The following is a 19,182-nucleotide window of genomic DNA, read 5'->3' on the forward strand; positions in this document are numbered from 1 at the left end:
CGAAGTAAATTAGGTATGCTCGCTTTACTTGTTTTAATAGCCTATCTTTTATATGAAGCTCTTCCAGAATTGACAGGTTAGTTGTATGTTCTGTCCACGATATGCGTAGAATTATTCCATAGACTCTCAGTCAGACATAGTCTTTCAGTGATGGTAATTATTTCGACTTATAAGTGGGCAATATGACAGTTTTTACGTTTCCTTAGTTTCTTAAGTAAAAGTTCACCTGTCATTTACATTATTTTCAATTTAACCAATAAACTATTTTTATACTTGTTGATTTTATTGTCATAGTCATTTTCTGCTTCTTATTTTCTGTTTCTTTTCTAGAATATCATAAGCCATTTTTAAATGCATGTTCTCAAATTCTCCTATTCATATTTTTCATAGATTTTTATTCCAGGTAATGTGTCTTTTTTAAAAGTGCCATTTAAGTGCCTTTGGTAAAGAAATATTACACTTTTTTTTTGTAGCAAATACACTTCACATACGTATGTCACTTCGTATTGTCTTAGTAATATTAAATTCTTTGTTTACTTCCATCGACTCAGTATTTCAATTGTTCCTCCTATTAAAGCAAATGTAAATTGAAAATGTAAATTTTAAAAATATCGAACAGAGAAAGTATGAAAAACTGATCTATATCCGTTTTGTCGAAGTAAACTACATATATTTTTAGTTGTTAAAAGAAAATAGATACATATTATTGTCTTGTTTCTCCTTGGCATCAATTGAATAGTACGCGCGACCATGGACTTAAATTTTGCAAAAAAATTTATTTTTAAAACTACTTTTTTAAAAATGTTTTCAGAATCAGATGGTCAATATAAGTTTATACAGTGCATTAATGAATTTATTAATTTATAAATCACTCTTAAATCTTTGGGTTAGAGAATCTCGATTTGAAATCATAAATTTAAAGAATTGTTGAAACTGTTTTCTTCTGACACGTTAAGTTAAATATTATATATTTAAAAAAGGATACTTGATATGTTATCAGTCTTGTATAAGTTTTTTTAAAGATAATTACATTGCGACTAACAAAAAACTTAATAGTTATCAGCTATCCCAGCCTAGGGAGCAGGCAAAATTAGAAAAGATTACAGCACTACCTATATACAAGTAATAACAACCCTAATTGAAAAATCAAACGAATAAAATATAACACCCTGGATAGCTATGGTAGATTACGAGAAGGCATTTGACTCCATAGAAATTTAGGCCATCCTTAACGCCTTAAGCAACCCAGTTGATATCCGATATACTAAAAGCATTAAGTATTGTCATATTTTTCTTTCCCAACCAAAGAAAAATAAATAAAAATATCCATCGGAATAAAATTTTAAGATATCGTTATAAACAAAAATGTATATAGTAATTTAAGATAAGATTTAGTGTAGATAAGAATAGAAATTTGTTTGGCAAACGACCTTTTTCCGTTTCAAACAAAATTATCAAAAAAAACCTTTGTTTAGAATTAGAAGACATTTTACCTGTCTTAGTTAATCTTTTCATTGTTTGTATAGTCGAGTATTAAATGAACATATTCTAATCTTTTGAAATATGTATAAATGGTGTATTGACAAAACCAATTTTAAAGTAAGCTATTTAGTTTTTCTCTGAAACCGAAATTAGGCTTTTCCAAAATCAAGGTAAACACAATTTGAGCTTTTGATTGGACGGTCGTTTTTAAATGGGAATTTGTGAGTCGATCATGAGACAGGAGAATTTTAGTCATATTTTGGTCATCGAAAGGAAACAGTCGTTTGTCTCAAGATAGGGTGTGGTTCGTGAGTTTGGATACCGGCGTAACGAAAAGAAGTGAATAGTTTAAAGAAGGAGATAACAAGTAGATTAAAAGAGGTCCTTGTATCTACCGTGGGCATTTTATAAAGTATATGTGAAAGTATTCTTACGGCATCAAGTTGACAAAAGGAGGTCCTGGTGTCATAAATAAGTAGCTGAGTTTGGAGAAGTGAATCAGGTGTTTTTTGTGTAGTCTGCACGAGGTTTGCAGAGACGTTAAGAAAGAGCCGAGGTGCCAAAGAGGAGAGATCACATCGTTGAGGAGACTGGACTTTTCTGGGTATTTTCCAACATATAACTTAAGAAGAAAATAAGCTGTAAGTGTTTGTACAATTGAATTTTATATCTGTGAAGGATCGTTTCGACATCATGGTCATTAGCATTCAAATTTAAGAACTGAGGTTTTGTTACGCTAATCAAAAGTTTAAAGTTTTGTTGTTTCTTGTTTCAAGCAAAGAAAATTTTAAATAAAATTGGTTTTTCACGTAATATAAATGTATGTAGCTTTATTATCTTATTATTATAAAAATTTGATTTATTTTCTTGTATGCTGATTGATAAGATAACGACAGAATTTAATAATTGTTTTATTCGTTCATATAAAATAAAGAAACGTAAATCTTTGTAATATAATATATTTGTATTCTTATCCTTTCTTCTCTATCCCGATAAAAGACAACTAGAAAATCTTTTGAATCCATCGAACACAGGTAATATAAGGATTATTTTACTTTTGATAACAAATAAGTTATAATTCTTTTTTATTGGATCAATAAACTAAAATTAAAGTCAAAATAAACAATCGTAACAGTATATATACGACAAATTGGAAGAATACAACCAATATTTAAATCAAATTAACCAATTATTTTAAAGACAAAAACTTTCGATTGGTACGTGTTGCCAGTATTGACATATGGAACTGAAACATGGGCTTTTAACAACAACATAGTCCACAAGCTCTAAGTGATTTAGAGAGCTATGGAACGGAGAATGCTCAACATTAAGCTCAGCAATGAAGAGATAAGAAGACGAACAAAAGTTACAGATGTAATCCAAAAGATTAGCATGTTAAAATGGAACTACGCAGGACACATAGGAAGAATGGAAGACAACCGTTGGACGAAGCGAATTATTGAATGGCGATTAAGAGCAAACAAAAGAAGTAGAGGTAGACCTCAAACCAGATGGACTGATGACATTAAGTGAATGGCTAGTCACGAATGGATGCAAAATACAATACACAGAAATCAATGGAAACACCTAAGGGACACTTACATGCAACGATGGATGGAATAGCTGTTGGCTGGCATGATGGCAGAATATGTAACTGAGTCTACCAAAGTCTACATAAAACCAACCTTCCCTTCAGATATTTAAATTATCACTGAAATAACAACATAAAACATAAAACATAAAAAGGGAATCATTAAATCACTATCTGATAAAGCCTAAAGTACCTGCTTCAATGAAAATGCATTTCAGAAAGAAAAGCACAACAAAGGTCTTAAACAAAACAAAAATTGGTAAGATCATTAATAGTAAGAGTATTAATAATTTTAAAACAAAAATTATTACCCATTGTCATTTAAAAAGAAGGAATTTTACAAGATTGAAAAACGGAAACAACGCAACAACAATAACCATCCAGAAATACTCACAAAAAGGGATTTCAAGATAACAATATTACCATAACATCTTAACTGTCTTTTCCTTCTTAATATTACCATTATGTAAAAAGCTTATCGAAAAAATTAAAAATGATATTAAATAAATACAACATTGCAACAATATACAAAACAAACAACACACTGAGATCTATTCTGTCCAAAGCAAACAACACACATTAAAGATCAAACAACTGAATTTATAAAGTACCTTGCAATTTAACAATTTTTATGGGGAAAAAACTAAAAAGACCACTATTAAGTGGTTTAGATAAATGAGCAATAATGAGCATGAATCTTCTATCAAAAGCACAGAGCACAGAGCAGAATGAAGAGACGCATCAATAGCCACGAAAGAAACAGACAGAAAAAAAGAGATAAATTAAAGAAGCAGCGCTCTCTTACTAAATGAAGAAAGATGTGTAGCAAACTCATCAACAGAATGTAGCAGGCTCTGAAATACTGAAAGAAGATGTTATCAAAAAGAATGTACCAACATTAAGGGGTTAATAGAAGGTCAGAGACACACCATCTATCATCTATAGTTAACTACATAAGCACGTAAAGATCTGAAAGACTGAATTTGATATAAATCCGAGAGTACATCATCTTCATCAAAATTTCAACTCATAATATGCCTATTTGACTACAAGATCGAGGCCAAATAAGTCAGCTGTTAAATTATCTGCCACGGAGCACCAATTAATAAACATGACAAGTTAACTATCTCACTCTTCGTTATCTCACTCTTCCTTTCCCTGTCTCTCTCTTGCGATTGTATTTGACTGTTATCCTACTGTCTGTGTCAAGTTAAGAATTCATAAAGGAGCCTTATGGGAAGCGGTGATGCCAGAACTACCGATAGACTGAGATAGGCGAGAGTAGTGGAGTTGCAGCGAAAAAGCAGGGCCGAACTGCATGTTATATTGCACATTAGACGTTTTTTCACTTAGGTAACTTTAAATTTTTTTTGTTTTTTTGAAAAATAAAAATTAAAGACATGTCTTTTTCTCACAACAGTTATTTATTAAATTTCGGCTTAGGTCATCATCAGACTCTTAAAAATATTCTTAATTGTTTAATGAACAAATTGAGTGAGTATTGTGGTAGATATTATTAGTGTCAGTAAAAAACATAAAAAAACAATAAAAACTTCTGTATATTTTAAAAAAAATACAACAGAACCATAGAAATGTAACAAATTATTTGGTTTTTTAGTTTGACATTTATATATTTACAATATTACAATTATCAAAAACTATGTACATTCTTCGTCCATATCCAAATCGGAATTGTCACTACTATCATATAAATCTATAACTATGGGAGTTACGTCTTCCATTAGACCGTTCACTTCCCAAAATTTTTTCTCCAGAGTCATTACATGTTGAATATAGTTTTTCCAGTTATCAGACGTAACATTTGAAAACGCTTTTTTTATGAGGTCCTCCATATCCTTCGCTTTGAAGGTGCTGTTATTTACGGCCACATGCCTTTTTACTTGGCTCCATACCATTTCAATTGGATTTAATTCGCAATGGTATGGAGGCAAACGAAGCACTTTGACATTATTTTGTTGTTTACAAAGTTCTTCAATTTTGTAATTATCAAAATTTTGTTTAAATTGCGCGACTACCTCCAAAAGCTCGCACTTCAGATAATTTTCTTCAAAAAATATGTCTTTTTGTCTTAACCAGTCCATAATGTTATTCTTATTCCACGATTGGTTAGGCAACAACTCGGTTTTTACACTATGATATGGAGCATTGTCCATAACAATAACCGTTTTTCGAACTAAGTTGGGCAACAGTTTGTTTTCAAACCAGTTCTCAAAACACGGACCGTCCATTTCGTCGTGATAATCAGCGCTGTTTTTTTTTGCAAGGAAAAACATTTCAGCACCGTTTACAAAACCATTTTCACTTCCGGCATGGACAAGGATGAAACGTGGTCCACGCTGAGTGGGATGCTTTAGTCCAGTACTTAGCCCTTTTATGAACGCATCTCTTGCCGAGGTGACGGTTTTGTCTTTCCATTCTCTGGAAACCGAGTGCCCCACATTGACCCATGACTCATCCAAATACACAATGTCATAGCCCTCAGCCCGATATTGTTTAATGGCCCTTAAATATCCATGCCTCCATGCAATTATATCAGGACGTTCTATTAGCACGGCACTTTTATCACGTTTTGCATAAACAAAGTTCATGTCTTTTAACAACCTGTACATTGTACTGCGGGTAAAATTTGGCAAGTTTTCGTCTTGGTTCACTTTTGGCAGAAGACGATTCAAAGTAGGAGGAATGTTTTAAAAAAAAAAACTATGCACTGTTCGACGAACGCCGATACGAACACCTTCATCGTAAGTATAGTCTCTGGAGTTGTTTCGGCAACGGGTTCTTTTTCTGTTTGTTTTTACCTCAGAAAGCTCACCTTCTTTGTCTTCCTGTACGATTTTTTGAATCGTACGAACTGACACTCCTGTCATCGCGGATACTTTGTCGAATACAATACGTTGACTTTCATCTCGAAGCAAATTAATGTGGTATCTCACTACGTTTAAGATCACTTTTTTAGCACTCAGATGTAAAATTTGACCACTTTTAAACGGCAAAACTGGATCCATTTTAACAATATAATTTTTTACACTTGAGATTTGAGTGCGCGATGGTTATGCCTTAACCCTTGTCCGGGCAGAAGAATTTAAAAACGTAATCGGGCAGTTTGGGCTTATGTATACAGACAAACATATAATCTCCACTTCACCTAATTACACTATTTTGAAAAACATACCGCTCATTTATCTATAACTCATAAATCTGTCTGCTTTCCAAATGTGCTTTCCAAATGACACTATTGTTTGGAATGACTAAGTACATAAAGAGAATTAGAAAACTATTAATAGTCAATTATAAAGTAATCAATATTGTTTACTGTTAGGGCCTGTTAGCCCGGCTTGCCCGATAATGGAAGTTTAAGCACAATATCTTAATTATTATTGCTTTCTATTTATTAACTATTGTGAAAGTAATATTTTATAAATAATTTTGAGAGTTGACACCTAAGCTGTCAGAATTACCTGTGCCATAATAATTAACCAATTGCGTAAAACCTAATATTTTAACCACTAATAAAGACATTTTTCTAATAATCTTTAAAATCACTTCCCTGAAAATGTAACCATATTTATAAGTAATTGTAGTCGTTAAGCTTATTAAATAGATACGTACCTATCTTTTTAAAATAAATTTGATTAACATTGGAAAATATAAATAAAAATTTGAATATAAATAAAGAATGGGTTATTTCGGCCGGCCCTGCATAGTCCCGTGAACTATTGGCAACATACGCCCGTAAGAAATGCACTGGCCTATCTGTTCAGTTGTGAATTCTTAACTTGAAACAGTCTGTAGTCAAGTTTTAAGTATTGTTCTGAAACGATTTTCTTGTGCCATGTTATTTGTTCTCAATTTACTAAATATGTTTTTAGAAAGCATAACCAAATGTGAGACCGAACTTTTTCTGAAACTAACATCTCGTATGTGACCGATTTCAACCTCTGCATTACAATTATTTCTTATATTTCACGGTCCGGGATGCATGTACGTACGGTTTTTTTTTTAAATTAAACGGAAAAGTAATAAATAACTTAAAATCCAGCCCACGCATTTGCCAAATCGTAGCGTATAAAATCAAACAGATGTCTAGTCTTTGCCTCAAGGATAAAAATCCAAGCGGCAGTAACGTTGGCGCTGCGAAAAAATTTAATCTAAATATATAAATAATTCGATTATAGTGGGCATCAAACTGCTTTAATGTATATATTATATTATATGAGGGGAAACGATGAAAATACCGACTGACTTTTCCTAAAATATAGCAAAAGCGATGTAGTAAATCATATTTATTGGAATTGACCTTAACCTGAGGATTAGTTAGATTTATTATGAGCGAATTAAAAATTTATATCTTAAAAATAAAGAAAATCTAATACTGGGAAGCAAAAATCCCTATGTTCTGTTGCATGCAATTTTATAAGTAATTTGGGTATTTCGAAGTTCATCATCATAAGTGGCTCGACAATCCGTTGTGGTTCTTGGCCTGCTCACAAAGAAGTCGCCACTCCTGTCGATTCCTGGCAACTTCCCTCCATCTTCTAACCCCTAGAATCTGTAGGTCTTCCTCCACATCATCAATCCATCTCATTCGTGGTCGTCCTCTGCTTCTTGTGCCCTCTGGTTTTGAAAATGTTAATCTCTTCGTGTATTCGTGATCTGACATCCTAGCAATGTGTCCAGCCCATCTAAGTCTCTGCACTTTAACGAATTTCACAATATCTGGATCGGTGTATAACTGATACAGTTCAAAGTTGTATCTTCGACGCCATAGCCCATTTTCATTTACGGCCCCAAAAATCTTTCTAAGAATTTTTCTCTCAAAAATACCAAGAAGTCTTTTATCATTTTGAGATAAGATCCACGTTTCAGCCCCATATATCAAAACTGGTCTTATTAAGGTCCTATATATATTAAGCTTTAGTGCACGTTTTATATTTTTATTTTTTAAATGTCTCTGGAGGCCGTGAACAGTTCTGTTTGCTATTTCTATGCGTCTTTTTATTTCGTCGCTTGTCGTGTTTGTTGCGTTTACTAGCGATCCAAGATATGTAAATTCTTTGACTTGCTCAAAGGTATGGTTGTTAATTTGAATTCTTTGTTGGATATTTCGAGGGTTTTTAGAAACCAACATATATTTGGTTTTTTCCTCGTTTACCACAAGTCCTAATTCACTTGCTGCGTCCGCAAGCCGTATTTCGAAGTTACTGAATTCAAATCTGAAGTCGAAATTTTGATATTTTATAGTTTCCTCCCAATAGTTTACGGTGACCATTCTTATGGGTAGATACCGGAATAAATACATTTTTTTTCATATATGGCATATTTTGCATAAATTTCATATTTTTACAAGAAATTGCATATATCTGCATATTTTTATAAACAAAATGTATAATACCAATATTTTCTGAATAGTCGACCTTTTCTCGAAATTTCCCGAGTAAAAACATTTGCAACTTTGCTTCCAAAAAAGCTTTTAGAAATAAGAAGCTGTATGAATCTCCGAAATTTATATTAGGTTCATTTATGGTTTTCACATCAAACAGTGTAAACGTGTGTATTGAGGCAAATGTTAAAAGTGTATTTATAGTGTAATTTTAATATGTAACCGGTGACTTCGTTAATTTGTTTATATAGCGATGTCCAAACTAAGTACTTGGAATCAGCCATATCCTGAATTAAAGCTGGGTGAAGGAAAAGTATTTTTTCGAGCTTGTTCTAAAATTGTAAGTAAATTTTCATTTTAAGACAAGTGCAAGCCACTGTCAACGCACGTTTTGTAAAAAAACGTGTGAATAAGCTTTGGCGTTTGTTTCTGATTTCTTCTGATATAAAATTTTTCTTCTGATGTAAAAAATTCTTAACCCTGCTGTGCCATTCGAGTCAACTATGCAAATGTACTGTTCAGGTCAATATGACCCAACTATCTATGGTTAACGGTCCTTCATTAAAATAAAATAAGCTAATGGTGCTAAAAAAACTTTATTAACAAAAAATTATAGTTAATTAAACAAAAATTATGTTGCTAATGTAAATTAAACCTTATTAACAAAACTAAAAGGCATTTTTTTCTTTTCCAGAAAAACCTTAGAACAAATGCCTACAAAATTTAATTTAGTTTACAACTGGGACAATAATAAAAAAAAATGGGTCCATAGACGGTTCACTAGAATTTCCAACTTCTCTACTCGCTTCTGTTCGTGTTCTTTTTACCAGTTCTTGTGAGTCTTTAGTTCTTGAAAAATTTTTCCTGGAAAGGATAAGTGGTTTTACCAGTGTTTTTCTCAATTCCTCAAGAAAAATTCGCCGTTTTGTAAGTTTGTGGGTGTTCCATTGGGGATTTATTGATGTCCATAAAACGAACGCGTTGTGGGCAGAAATGTACAGGATATTATAAAAAACAATCATAGGCCAGCGATTTGTCTTCCTCTTACATGTGTATGTACCAACAAGCTGATCTAGAATATCCACTGCTCCCTTACTGGAATTGTAATCTAAAATAATTTGGGGCTTTTTGTCATTTCTGTCACTAATAGCCTTGGCCTTATCATGATGCAAAGTACTTATAAGAATAACATTTTTATCCTTTTTAGTAATATAGTTAACAACAGTGGTATCTTGCGTGAGGTAAAAAGACGAACTATGAACTTCTTTATTCGAAATTTGTGCTGGAAGCTCTGGCTTATTTTTTTCTTATAGTCCCCAGCATTGTATTTTTTCTTTTTAGAAGAAGTTGCACTAAATTGTATGATGTAAAAAAGTTATCACAAGTAATATTGTGGCCTTTCAAATCACTACCTGCTTCCTTTCCTGTATAGATCTACAATTTTAGAGCATACGAACTTTTACTGTCACATAAAGCCCAAATTTTTATGCCATATTCCGCTGGTGTGCTTGGAGTGGACTGTTTGCAGGGACAGCGTCCTCTAAAGGCAACTAATTGCTCGTCGGCGGTAACATTTTCATCAGGGTTAAAAAATTTTGGTAGATTTTCTACCCATTTTTCCCAAATTTCATGTATTGCAGCAAGTTTATCAGTACGTCTCCTATCCTGTCTAGTAGTCTTGTTATCAAAACGTATTACTTGCGAAATTTTTGTAAATACTTCCAGGGACATTGTTGCTCGAAATACACTACGACCCGTTTATTCATTCCACAAACTTTAAGTTGATTCGCCATGGGAATTAAAAACTCCAGCTAACAATAAAAGACCAATGTATGCTTGAAAACCAATTTTATCTAAGTCTTTCCAGTTGGTTCCAAAAACACGCTGTTCTTTCATGTTGGTCATATTTATAATTTGGTTTGTAACTATGTCAGAAAATAGTGCGTCAAATGAATTTTTGATATCGAAAATTCGTGCACATGCGTACCTTGTAACTCCTGGAGCATTATTTATAGCATTGGCCGTGGAAAAAGGACCGCGTTGATAAGGGGGATCGAGAGACCACTGGATATTACTGTCTTTTAAGGGAACTGTTACAGAAGGGTCTACAGGATGTTGTACATAGAATGGAACAGCAGAATCATCACTACTTTTTTCCTGACTCTCACTATTTGTATTGTTTTCTGTTTCTGATATGCATTCATCACTCTCTGACATGTTAGCGAGCTTGTGAAGCTCATCTTCGGTTATTGTTCTTCGATGTGACATTATCAACATGCAAATATAGCCTGAAATTTGAAATGTAAATGAATGCACTTGGCATATCAGTGTCATACCAGCCTACCACTTGTCTATCACCCCCACTTCCTTCTACGTGACATGCCCTTCTAAACGACATCGTCCAAATACACTACACATTTTTTACAAGTTCTAGCTTGCAGAAACTTGTTTCTACTTATAAATGTACCTGACTGACAAACTGTTAAAAATATATATAAAATACTGCCAACTAAACATACGTACACAGGTAATTTTTAATGGTTTAAATACGTGGGTCATATTGACCCGAACGTACCATATGTAACAATTTAATTTTTATCAAAAAAATCAGGAAGTGCTTTTGTCCACTCTGGTAGTAAATCATGTCCTTCATAGAATAAGGTGAAAACATACGCCAGTAATTCCCGTAATACTTATGGGCTGTGTTTTAGTAATTTGTTCGGTATACCTTGTGGTATGCTTTTCGATTTTTTAGATTTCGTATTGCATCTTCGACTTCCTGTACTGGTATTTCATCGTCTTCATCGTATTCTACTTTATATGTTGTTGTAATGATCAGAAGTTGTCAGTAATGTTCGATCCAAGATCTTTCTTCTATTAAATCTATTCTGCTAACTTATTTTCTGTCTGTTCTCAGGTTTTTTACCGTTTTTCATGCTTCTCTTAATCTTATTGACCCTATATATTTGTTAAGTTCTTCGTGTTTACTTTCCTAGGAAACATTTTCTTCAGTCACTAGATTTTCTACTTCTCTGTTTGATCTTGCGTATGTTCGTCTACGATCTGGGTCATTTGTTAACTGTCACTTTTGATATGCTTATTTTTTGTTATTTGGGTGGATTCGTTCATCATCATCATCATCCAGCCCCATTTTCACATCCATTGTTGGATATAGGCCTCCTCCAAACGTCTCCAGTTCTCTCTATCTCTAGCTGCTGCAATCCAGTTTGTTTCTATTCTCCTTAGGTCGTCGGTCCATCGGGTGGGTGGTCTGCCTCGACTTCGCTTGTCGGCTCTTGGTCTTCACTCCAATAATCTCTTCGTCCATCTTCCGTCTTCCATTCTAGCAACATGTCCAGCCACCTTCACTTTTGTTTATTGATTCGCAGGATAATATCGTCTACGCCAGTTCGTCGGCGTATCTCCTCATTTCTCACGCGATCTTTCAAGGTCAGGCCCAGCAATGATCTCTCCATTCGCCTTTGTGTTACCCTCAGTTTTTCGGCAGTAGCTTTCGTTAAAGTTAGGGTCTCTGCTCCGTAGGTCAAGACTGGTAAGATGCATTGGTTAAATGCCTTCCTTTTCAGGTGAATTGGGGTATTTGTTTTAAAAATGTCTCTCATCCTTCCATATCCCGCCCATCCCAACGTGATTCGTCTATTTAGCTCGCAGGTTTGGTCGTCTCTGGTTATTCTAATTTCATGACCCAAGTATGTGTATTTATCGATTAATTCTACCTTGTTGTTATTGATCTGTATCTCTTCGCTGGGAACCATATTGGTCATCATTTTGGTTTTCTCGAAATTTATCTCCAGCCAAGTTTCTTGTAGTATGTTATTCAGTTCTTGGAGCATGTCTTTGATCTCTCCCAGATTATCTGACAGAAGCACGATATCGTCAGCAAAACGTAGATGGTTTAATCTTTCTCCATCGATGGATATTCCTTTCTGTTGCCATGTTAGTCTTTTAAATGCATACTCAAGAACGGTAATGAACAGCTTTGGTGACATGGTATCACCTATAATTCGTTACATTCATGTAAATTCTTCTTGATAGCTCACCTGTTTGGTTGTCCTAGCCTATTCTAATTTCCTGTCCAAGGTATATTATAAATATATAGGTATATTATAGATGTATTTATCAACAAGTTTTACTTTGTCTTGTATGTTGTTTTGGGGATTTTTATTTTTAAACCCATTTCTCTGCAAGCTTTTTCAAGTTCTTTTGACGTGGTGTTGATTTCACCTAGGTCATCTCCTATCAAAACTATGTCATTAGCATAACTCGAGTGGTGTAGTATTATGGTATACAATACTGAAAACCTGATTATAAACAAAATAAACCGGTGGCTGCAACCGATTGGCAATTTTAGAATATAACAACTTATCCTTGAAAAAACCAATAATATCTAAAGCTTACTAGTAAAACAGTCCATATACATATAAACAAATATATAAAAATGATCTTTTCCCAGAATATTATTTTCCCAAAAATAATATTTGTGCGTTTCGTATAGGAATTCAGTTACCTAAAGTGTTCTTTTGTTATTTTGATTCTCTCATAATAGGTTACTTCCCTTATGTCTGCTCATAAATCCAGCAAAAAGCTAAGTCGGGTGATTATTCGGTAGCGTAAATGTTTATAAAAAAGTGTCCCGAAAAATAGACATCACGGTCCGATAGTATATGTATAGTTGTATGTAGGATATAATTTTTTTGGCAGACCGCCCGTACAACTTTTGATTCTCGAGGCAATGTCCGCATGAACTCTCCAGCCAGTTTTTAGTTTTTCAGCCAGTACACTCTAGTTTCGGGCGAGATTTTTTCATGTACGTTTAGTTGATGTAGTGCTTTACTTGTTTTTTTTTTCGGGGTGATATTTTTTTAATTAATTTTCTATGTTATGACTGAAGCTACTAGGTAAGTGTATCAAAAAGTGTGCGTGTTTTTACCTTTTATGTGTTTTTGACTATTATCGTAGAAAACTCTTTTTTAATGGGTCTTAGCTTATAAAATGAAGGGTTGATATATTTACGTATTTGTTTTTTTTTTATTTTCAGATTATTATTTGTGTGTTGAGATTTTTTCATTCATTAATTTTTCGTTAAATAATAAATTTAATTTTTCTTATCTTTTTTGTACCATCCTTTTTTTCAATTTATTATCATTCAGACTGTTTGGCCGTAGAACATAAAATTGACTCAAAAGTAGACATTCTCTTCGGGTCTGAGCTATTGGAATCCTGTTGTTTCTCACTATTTTTACATCCTCTGTCCAGTGTGTAGGTAGTTCTTTCTTTAGCTCTTTTGTCAGTTCTTGGTGGCCATTCAAATGCCTTCTTCGTTCTTCTTCTTTATCTGTGACTACAACTTTAAGTGAATCTTGGCTGCTTTTACTATGTTCTTCCACTCTTCGTCTTGTACAATTATCTTCCATTGTAATACTCCCATCTTATGTAGATCCCTCGTTATAGCATCCTTTCATCTTTTATTCGGACGACCAACTGAGCTTCTCATAGACTGTCTGAAGTTTCTGGTTGTCTTTTTCATTCTCCTGTTATCTTGTCTCTACAAGTAGTACTTTGTCTCAAATAGTACTTTGTGCTGATATTTCTTTTGTTTGTTTAAAGTTTTAGGTTTAAGGTATGTGCTTGTCAACCTATACAATTTTTCACACTGATCTGAAGAAGGTTTCACTTCTTTTCTAAGCCGATTTTTTCTCGTTTAGATCAGTTTGATTTTGAACTAATATTAAAATAAAACTACAATATATCGTGAACGACATTATATTTTTACTTTTTACTATCAGTTGCTAAATAAACATCTTTCGGCTTTACTGAAATGATTGTTGAATGCATTAATGGCTAGGCAATCCATACGACTTTAAAAGACCAGTAAATTTTCGTGAATAATTTAATGCTATGGAATTTACATTAAAATTATTTGGTATAAAATTTGAAATTAAAATAATATACATCAAAATTTTCTCTAGGAGATCTTAAGCATGTTAAAATTATATGGTCTACTAGAAAAATTTAACATTTTAAAACCTGGAACATTATAATTAATTACATCGACATCAAATGAAAAGCACTAGAATATATAAGAAGGGAGACTCCTTAAGACTCTTTAATCTCAGAACAACAGATGACAGTAGTAAGAAGAATCGCGGAAAACACACTGATGGATCGAAAAAGGAGTGACGAAATCAAAACAGCATGTAAGGTGGAAAAAATAGGCAACTGGACACTGAATAGGAAGAGAGAATGAAACAATCATATAAGCAGAATAACAGACGATAGGGTTCTATTAAATCGACGTTTGGTAAAGAAAGTGTGGTCGATCACGAGAAAATGGAGAGACAATACAACATGAAGGTAAAATCCGAGAAAACAGAAACTGACAGAATTGCCTAATAAAAAGAAAAAGAAGAATAAGAGGAGAAAATCATCAACTGACGACGTCTCAATAATACAAAGACATTTTAAATTAAATTCTTCATAACATCAATATAAACAATCTCTTTAAATGGATTTAGCCTCTGTATAAATGTTAGAAGCAGATCATGCTTATGCTTGCCCTTTTCTTAGTTTAACATATTTTCATATAAGGTATTTGGTTTTTGGCGGCTGAATTAGAAAAATTTGCCTCAGTAGATTTAGTTATTTTCCTATTTTGGGAATTATCTAGGCATATTGCTGTCCTTGTTTGAAGCTAAATCTTCTTCTACTTTCTTTTTATAAGGAATTCTGCTTGTTAATTGGCGGATACTTCTGTTTATTGGTGATTTATCTCTTGATATTTTGACTACACGGGTCTTTCCATTCTCACCCAGACGTCTTGAGGAGCATAAGAAAAGAAAATTATAAGTTAGAAAAAACTCAATTTTACAGATTACCTCTCACATCTATTTTCTTATCACTTTATATAATTTTCTCCTCTTTTTATTATTTTTTGAACTACTTTTAACTACTACCAGGTTTCAGTATTACGAAATCTCTTTTCTAAACAGTTTTAACCAATGTTCATGTTTATTAAATAAAAGTATGTTTTCGCAATATAGATGAAACACCAATATAGCCTTGTCTAACCACTTTTACTTATTTTAATACCATATGTTTCTTCTCTTTCTATTTTTATACTTTCTTTTTGACCTCAGTACAGTTATGATTTTTTAATAATTGATGCAATAAGCAGAAATGTTGATATTGATTTCGTCGCATCTCTGAAAACGGAACTGTGGTCTGTATACAAAAAATGACTTCTTTCGTACCCAGTGCATCTAATTGTTACTAATTGTATTCTTCCCAATGTGTTATAATACTTTTTGTATATATCTTTTATTTTAAAATACTGAACTGTAAAATATTTAAAGGTGTATTATCTTAGGGAATAGTTTAAAAGAAAATGGCTCATCAGACTAATGATACGATAGACAAGGCAATATTTGCATGTGTCTGTTTTAACAATACTATAAACATTGATTTAAACCAAGTGAGTAGTCCAGTTTTGTTTATATATAATTAAGCTCTTCTAATCTAGAAGGCCCGTGGCTTGGTTGATTATTCTTTTCTCTTCATTTAGAACAAAGATACAAAGATTACCAGCCATAATTCTCGCTTGGATTTCTTCTTTTATATTTGGTCTCCTAGTAAATGTCACTCCTATATATATATTTGAATCTTTCTACTTTTTTGAATTTATATATTTTTCCTTCTGTGATTATTGTCAGGTATTATCCTTGTATGTATTTTGGTTCTGTTTATTCCATATATTTGGTCTATTCTTCATTTATTTAAAATTCTTCTTTTCTATCTCGCTTTCGGTTTTAGCATTTCTTCTTCGACTTTTTAGCATATTTTAAAATTCTTGTTTACTTCTGGCTATCAGTACGATGTCATCAGCGAATGCTAGACATTGGTACTTTCGTTGATATACAAGTTCTGACCTGTTAATTCTGGCTTCTTCAACGACAATCAAGAAGAATACTAAACAACAGTGATCACAGTGGGTCCCCTTGTCATACCCTTTCACTGACTTCAAACTTATCTGTTTCCTTTTCATTTATTTTAACCCTATTCTCTGTTTTTTACTGTGAGTGTCACTTTTATCATTCTTACTAATTTTCCACTAATTCTCATTTCACGTAGTGCCTCGTATATTTCTTTCCGTTTTAATATGTCGAAAGCTTGTTAAAAAGTCAATGAATAGAGCCACTGTTGATTTAACGTATTTGTAATTTTCCGCTTGTATCTCACGCAGCAAAAAAAATTTGATCTACTGTGCTGCGTTCTCTTCTGAATCCACATTGATAGTCTCTTATATCATTATCTATTTTTTGTGATATCTTATCTTATCTTTTATATGTACTGCAAGTATTTTATAAGCAACATTAGTAGCTCTATTCCCCTGTGATTAATTATGATATAAATTTTTGTCGCCTTAGTTGTGAATTGAACACAGTGTGGCTTTAGTCCATTCTTTTGGTATGCGTTTTTGTTCTTATTTTTCTTTTAGCATTTTTTCCAAATTCTTAATTAGTACTGTCCTTCATATTTGAACATTTCAGCTGTTACTTGATCCTTGTCCGGGCTCTTATTTTTAGTTTCTCTATTATTTCTTTTTCATTAGATGTTCTTTCCTATATTCGTTTTTAATCCGTATTTTCCGTCAGTCTTCTTCTTATTATGTTGCTGGTATTTTATTTAGAAGTTCTTCGAAGTATTCTTTTCACCTGTTCAGTATTTCCTCGCCACTTACTAAATTTCCGCCATTTTTTCTTTTGTAGTGTACAGGTTTTCTTTGGTAACCCGTTTTCTCATTTCATCTCGATATAAGTACCTAATTTCCCTATTTTTAAAGCTTTCTTCTTTGTTCTTTGTATTTTCTCTCTAACTCTGGTGTTTTTTTCTTGCATTATTTTGAATCTTAATGTATTTCATTCATCTAGTTCTATTTTACATTCCACATCGAACCATTTTTTGTATTTATCTTTTACAGTTCTGTTACTGGCTTGCGCTGCTTTCGTCATACATACTTTTATTTGCATCCATGTTTGTTCATTATTTCCATTTTCTGCAATATTATCTAATGCTCTAGTGACTATTCTTAGTAAGAACTGGTATAAGCTGCTTCATTTGATTTCCGACTATAAAGTGATCTGTGTATGTATCCGCTCCTCTGCATGTTCTTATGTCCTTTATATATTTTTAGATGTATTTTTCGATGAGCACATGATCTATTTGGTTTACAGCTCTCCCACCTTGCGATGACCACGTTCCTTGATATATTCGTTTGTGTTGGAAATACGTGCTCATAATGATATATCTTTCTTTTGAAAAATCTATTAAGAAGTGATCATTTTCCTTCGTTACGTCATGCAGGCTATATTATTTTCCTATGGTGGGTGCGTATATTTCTTCTTTTCCTATTTTTACATTAGCATCACTTAGTACTATTTTTGCTGATAACATCCCATTGATAACCGATAAAAAAGAAGAATTATTTGAAATGATGAAAGAACTGGACGTAGAAGCTGAAAAGATAGGCCTTAATATGAATTACAGCAAGACCAAAATCATAACAAATACAGATGAAGACATCACAATGAGGATCGGACAAGATGAAATAGAATAAGTTCAGAATTATATATATCTGGGTCAAACTATAAAACTTAACAAAGAAAACCAAACAGCAGAGATAAAAAGACGAGTTAGACTGGCATGGGCGGCATTTGGCAAACTAAGCTACATTATTAAAAACAAAAGATATCCACAGCATCTTAAGACAAAAGTATACAATAAATGCGTACTCCCTGCTCTCACTTATGGTTCCCAAACGTGGATATTTACAAAAGCAAACATGGACAAAATCATAAAAACCCAAAGATCAATGGAAAGACAAATGTTGTACATAAGACTAATGGATAAAAAGAGAAACGAGTTGATAAGAGAGAAAACAAAAGTGAGGGATGTTAGACAAGAAGTTGCAAAATTGAAATGGAGATTTGCCGGACACAATATTAGACAAAAAGAAGACCGATGGAACAAAATTCTTATAAGTTGGAGACCGTGGAAATATAAACGAAGCAGAGGAAGGCCCCAAACGAGATGGGCAGATGATATCAAGAAGCACGTGAGCTCTAGGTGGATGACTGTAGCGACAGACAGAGAAGAATGGAAAAGGATTGGGGAGGCCTATGTCCAAAGATGGACTGAAGAAGGCTAATTAGATAGATAGATAGTACTATTTTCACATCGTATTTGGGAATATTTTCAAATTCTCTATCTATTTGATTATAAAAGTCTTTCTTTATTTTTATGTTTTTCTCTTCAGTCGGTGCATGTATGTTTATAAATGTTGTTTTTTGGTATTTTCCCTTTATTCTTAGTATGCATATTCTCTCTGAAATTGGTTTAAAGTCAACTATTAGATCTTTCAGCGTTTTATTTACCACGAAGCATGTGCCTAACAGTCTATTTTCTCCTCCGCTATTGAAAAATAAATAGACATTTATTTCCATTGAGTTTTGCCCTACTTGTGTCGTTTCTTGTGATGTACACTATTTCGAATTTACATTTTTTGCATTCTTGCGTTTTGTTTGGATGCTTTTAATATTCACATAATTCGTCCAAGGTACTAATTTCTGAGTTTTCTTCACTAACATTCTTCCAGTGTTCACTATTAGCCTACGATGATATGTTTGTTAAT

General features: G+C 33.0%; 1 protein-coding gene across 1 annotated transcript in view; it reads left to right on the top strand.

Moving 5' to 3' along the window:
* Positions 1-13,240: 13,240 nt before the first annotated feature.
* Positions 13,241-19,182, top strand: part of LOC140445973 (uncharacterized) — a 151,897-nt gene continuing 145,955 nt past the window's right edge. The window contains exon 1 of the mRNA XM_072538443.1: positions 13,241-13,393. Within this exon, the coding sequence (XP_072394544.1) occupies positions 13,377-13,393 (17 nt within the window). The 5' untranslated portion in view covers positions 13,241-13,376. The remainder of the gene's footprint in view (positions 13,394-19,182) is intronic.

This window comes from Diabrotica undecimpunctata, chromosome 7, assembly GCF_040954645.1.
Source record: "Diabrotica undecimpunctata isolate CICGRU chromosome 7, icDiaUnde3, whole genome shotgun sequence".
Taxonomy (NCBI): domain Eukaryota; kingdom Metazoa; phylum Arthropoda; class Insecta; order Coleoptera; family Chrysomelidae; genus Diabrotica; species Diabrotica undecimpunctata.